Genomic DNA, 5000 nt, shown 5'->3' with positions numbered 1-5000 from the left:
TTATCAATTATGTTTGGTGAAAAGCCCTAGCATTGCAGCACAGTGCTGTGCTTAAAAGCTATAGTCAATCTATAGTCAATGATCAATAAATTCATGATGTTATCAAAGCCAATGAATAGGGTTGCAAAATTCTGGGAATTTTCAAAGTTGGAAAATTTCCATGGGAGTTAACAGGAATATAAAAGAATTAATGGGAATTTACAAAACTGAAATGTTATTCCTTTAAACAGGGAACTTAAATATAGTTGAGGAAAATATATTGTAGCATAATCTTGGCTAAAACAAGCAGATTTAAATTTAAACCGCATCGTACAATGGCATGTGTAAGGGGTCCACTGACATTGAGAGTATACAGGGCCCAGAATTTGGTGCTACACCCCTGACTATAAGTCGCGTTTATTTAGAACTAAGAGAAAACATTACCATCTACAGCCGCCAGAGGGCGCTCTATGTCTTCAGTGTAGACAACAGGAACACTGAGCAGCATAGAGCCCCCTCTCGCTGCTGGAGACGGGAATGTTTTCTCTTGGTTCATTTCTCTTGGTTCATTTCTCTCAGTTCATGTCAAATTAATTTTGATAAATAAGTCACACCTGACTATAAGTCGCAGGACCAGCCAAACTATGAAAAAAAGTGTGACTTATAGTCCGGAAAATACGGTATGTAAATATATATATATTAGGGGTGTAACGGTTCACAAAATTCACGGTTCGGTTTGATACGATTCACTGGTGTCTCGGTACGGTTCGGTACGTTTTAGATACAGCAAAAATAAAAACTTGGCAGATACATTTCCTTGATTTAAAAAAAAAAATATTTATTAAAACTAACAACTAACTTTCCCTTCAAATACAACGCGATTTGCGCTGCACTATGCCAGGAGCAAAGTAGGTGGAGTTTTCAAAACTGCCCGTGCATACGTTCTATTTATAACAGTTCTTCTATCTAATAACGTGCAGGCCTGTTAATTGTATCGTACTGCTCAGGAAATTCCATCAAAGTACAGTACTAGTCCATTTTTATTTCCGTGCTTGTTTGGATGCCCCGATCGATTGGTAAAGTGCACCCAAACACCAGACCTGTTGGTTATTGGAGGATCTTCTATTTCTGGTCTGTTAAATTATGATATATATCATAATTTTTTTAAATGAGGGAAGTAGACCCTCTGCATTCAGAATAAACTAGGGTGTGTCAGTTTTTTCTTAAAATTCATAAGTTAAGGGCGTGAAGGGTTTCACCAGAGTATGTGTGTTCAAAATATCTTTTGCTATATTAAAACTGCAGTAATTATTGCTATAGTATGTACTTGATAGTATTATGCATAATACAGAATATTACACTAAATATTTAACTCCACAGGAGTGAAATGTTCTATTAGGCTGCTTAATGGGCTAATGGACACGTTCTAAAAACAGCTGTGACATATGCAATGCACATCCACAATATCTGTCTTTCCCATGGAGGCTGTACATTCGCCTCAGGCAGTTTGCTAGTTAGTCAGTAGGAGAGCTGCCACTCATCTGAGGTGTGGCTTATTACAAATAATGAGGCATAAGCATGTTTCTTGAGTAAATGTAATTTTCTTTCTGTCTCTTATAGCCCGGCAACAGCGACGCTTTGGTAACGCTCCCTTCTATGCTGTCGGCCAAGCAGCCTATTGGAGACCAGACTGTAGGAGGTGGAGCCTATCTTGACTTGCAGTTGCTTTAAGCCAATATTTTGACGAGGCCACACCCCTGCAGTGGATTCAGCAAATCCCTCAATACAAAGCAGTTTATGCCATTTATACTATTTATATAAGAATTTTAAAAAGAATTATATGTATTTTGACATTTAATGTATATTGCACATTGTTTTTTAAGCATTAGATTTAATATTCTACTCATAAGGTTAGTTGTGTGAGTTTTTAAGTTTGTATGTTCGTGTCCATGCACATGCAATTGTTCACTCAGGAAATAGCTTCTGAAACCAGGTTCTAAACATTAAACCTGCCGTATCAGAGGCAGACTTTCACTAATACCATAAAATTAAGCCAAAGGACAAGAAAAGGTGTGTGTGTGTGTGTGTGTGTCAGTGCCCTGTTGATGTGACTCTACCATGAGTATGTGTAAATGTGTAGAGACATTCTCAAGCCTCTTTTTATTTCTTTGAAGGTTTTAATTGGCATGAAGTTCATAGAGCTAGCTTTTCTAACATGTTTACAAGATTCGCCAAATTCTTACACCACAGTAGTGATTTCGCCAAAAATAGCTCAGAAACAGAATCAGGAAAAACTTTTGTGCTTTATATCTGTGTATCTGTGTCATGCATGAGAAAAATATGTATTGTCCATACCAATCAATGTACAAAATTCTATAGATAAATGTGCTTGTTGATGTGTGTATGTGTAGTAGATGTAACCAACTAGTGAGTGTGTATGTGTGTGTTTAACCAAAAGTCAATGCATGTGTGTTTATTTACTGCACTCAGAGAGTGTTTCAGGCCTGCTGTAATGCACACATGTGTATTTTCACCCGTTGTCTGTGTATTAAGGAGAGTGTTTGTGTGCATCTGCTGGAATGTGAACAGGTTTATTTGTTACCTGCAGCTGGATCCCATTATTACCTTCCTGTTTATACCAGTGGTTTTCAAACCTCTCCATGAAGTACCCCGAGCACTGCACATTTTGTATGTCTCCCTGTATCTGACACTCCCCTCAGGTCTTGCAGGCTCCACTAATGAGCTGATGAGTTGAATCAGGTGTGATAGATGAGGGAGACATACAAAATGTGCAGGGCTGGGGGTACTCCAGGACAGGTTTGAAAATCACTGATTTATGCCAGTGTGCCTCATTTATTATAATCTGTGCTTTAAAAAAAAAAGAAAGAAAAATACTAGGAATAATTTGCATGTTTATGCTTTTATGAGCAGTAGGAGTAAAGCGTATGACAGTTAAATAGTCAGTGTGATTTATACTACTATCCACACAAGCCAACAGGCAGTAGTTAAGTAAAAGCACTATTCTTTCATGTTACTGATCTGTTACCATCATATTAATTCATAGAAAAGAGAAATCAAGAATTTGGCTGTTTGGATAAAGTATTATTTTATTTTGATATTTTATAATAACTTAAAATAAAGGAAATTTAACAATGTTTGCGAGGAATTGAGTGACTGACTCTATGTATGTATTTACATTTACACTTAAAAAAAGTGAGAAGTGATTGAGCTACATTAAATAGATTTATTTCAGTAAGTGTAGTCATATCAAAATATTAACACTTGAGTTGCTCTCCCTTAAGATAATCAAGTTGTAAACAAGAAAATAAAAAGTTTACATTTCATTTTTGTTGCTCCAGATCTACTTCTAGAAGGCAAACTTGAAAATTGCACTATTTAATGCCCTCCTGGTGGGCAATGTAGTCATCAAAACTTGATCTCTGCTCATCAGCACTTCCGGAAATATGTTGTTAGTGTTTGTTGTATAAAAACTGCGATTTTCATATGAAAATGTATATTATGGGAAAGCAGTATTTTTTTTCACTAAATATATATTAGAAACCTTTAACTTTGCAAGACATTTAAGCACGTTCAGAATAAAATACTGATTTGCACACTGCGAAATACACTGTCATTCACTGTCTAAAAATAGAATATGGGGACGTTTTAAACAGAAGTACAATAAATTGTTACATGACCCATTATGCTTTCAGCTTAAGTGGCGCTAATCACTTCAGAAATAAAACATTATTTTAATGAAAATGCATTGCATTGTGGGATAGTGTCCCAGGAGTGTTCTGCTGTTTATCTTACAATCATCCCGGTATTTTGCATATTGTGCACAGTATACATACTGCACACTACAGAAACGGTATGCGTAGTTATAGTATATTTATTCCGAACATAGCCAAAATACAGTAGTCTATACACTGACAGCTTTAGCAAAGCCTGACTAGTTTAAATAAACTCTGCCCCCTTAACTTCAGGAAACCATAGATTATAAACATTTGGAAAGTTTAAAGAATTATTACAGTTAACCAATCAGATTAAACATGAACATAGAGATGTTGCTTTTACCACTTAAATACTGCTGTGTGTATTAACATAATGCTAAAACAGCTATTATAGCATAGAGGTTTGTTCTGGTTCATACAGTGAAATTAGTGCATTTAGTTAAAGGGGTCATATGATTTTGCTAAAAAACATATATTTTGGTGTAATAAGGTTCAAAAAACACATTATTTCCCACATAATGTGCATTATTGTTGTCTCCTCTTTGAACGCCTTTCTGAAATGCCGACAATGTTTACAAGGTCTCCTCCTGAAAAATCGTGTATGCTGGTTGGCCAGCTATCCAGTGCATTGTGATTGGCTGAATAAACTCAAGCGTCGTGTGACAGAAATGTTACGCCACTTAACATACTATAATGCCATGTCCTGGCACGACGAGACAAAACCAATAAAACCCATTACAAATGAGGCATTTGCATCCAGTGGGGTGGATGACTGATTCATAATGTCTTTTTACGTGTTGTGTTGCATGTCTGATCGGAGAAAAGAACAAACAACAAGCGCTATTCTACACTGCTAAAAAACTCGCATTTGAATCATCAATGGCAAATCATTTCAATATAAATACGTAGCCTACATACAGGCTGTGAGTCAGAAGCGCCAGACTGTCCCTTACAAAGTTGGAACTGCCCCACTTTATAGAAACAGCCTTTGAGCACAGACGCATTGTAGGCTACTGATCGCAGATCAGGACAGTCCTCCATAAAATGTGCTGCACACATCTGAAATACGAAAATGAAACAAACTTGAGTGAGATAGGCTGTGATTCGATGAAGAAGCGGGCAGTGATTTGTAGCAACCACATTGACGACCACAGGCTGACTCCGCACGTAAACAGTGAAAGCTGATCCGCGATCCACAGTTGCGAAGTTGATGCATTTCCTCAGCAACCAGCATGGATCAGCTCTAGGCATAACAAAATGCATATCGTCCTCCTTTGGAGGGCCAAA

The 5000-nt window shown here is 37.0% G+C and overlaps 1 protein-coding gene across 4 annotated transcripts in view; it reads left to right on the top strand.

Moving 5' to 3' along the window:
- The window catches only part of LOC113059832 (epithelial splicing regulatory protein 1-like), a 17262-nt gene extending 14128 nt beyond the window's left edge, over nt 1-3134 (top strand). For all 4 annotated transcript variants that reach the window (XM_026228456.1, XM_026228455.1, XM_026228453.1 and 1 more), the window contains one exon: nt 1600-3134. In XM_026228456.1, the coding sequence (XP_026084241.1) occupies nt 1600-1624 (25 nt within the window). In that variant the 3' untranslated portion in view covers nt 1625-3134. The remainder of the gene's footprint in view (nt 1-1599) is intronic.
- Nucleotides 3135-5000: the final 1866 nt, after the last annotated feature.

Source organism: Carassius auratus, chromosome 41 (assembly GCF_003368295.1).
Source record: "Carassius auratus strain Wakin chromosome 41, ASM336829v1, whole genome shotgun sequence".
Lineage (NCBI taxonomy): Eukaryota > Metazoa > Chordata > Actinopteri > Cypriniformes > Cyprinidae > Carassius > Carassius auratus.
This window is presented reverse-complemented; position numbering and strand designations above follow the sequence as displayed.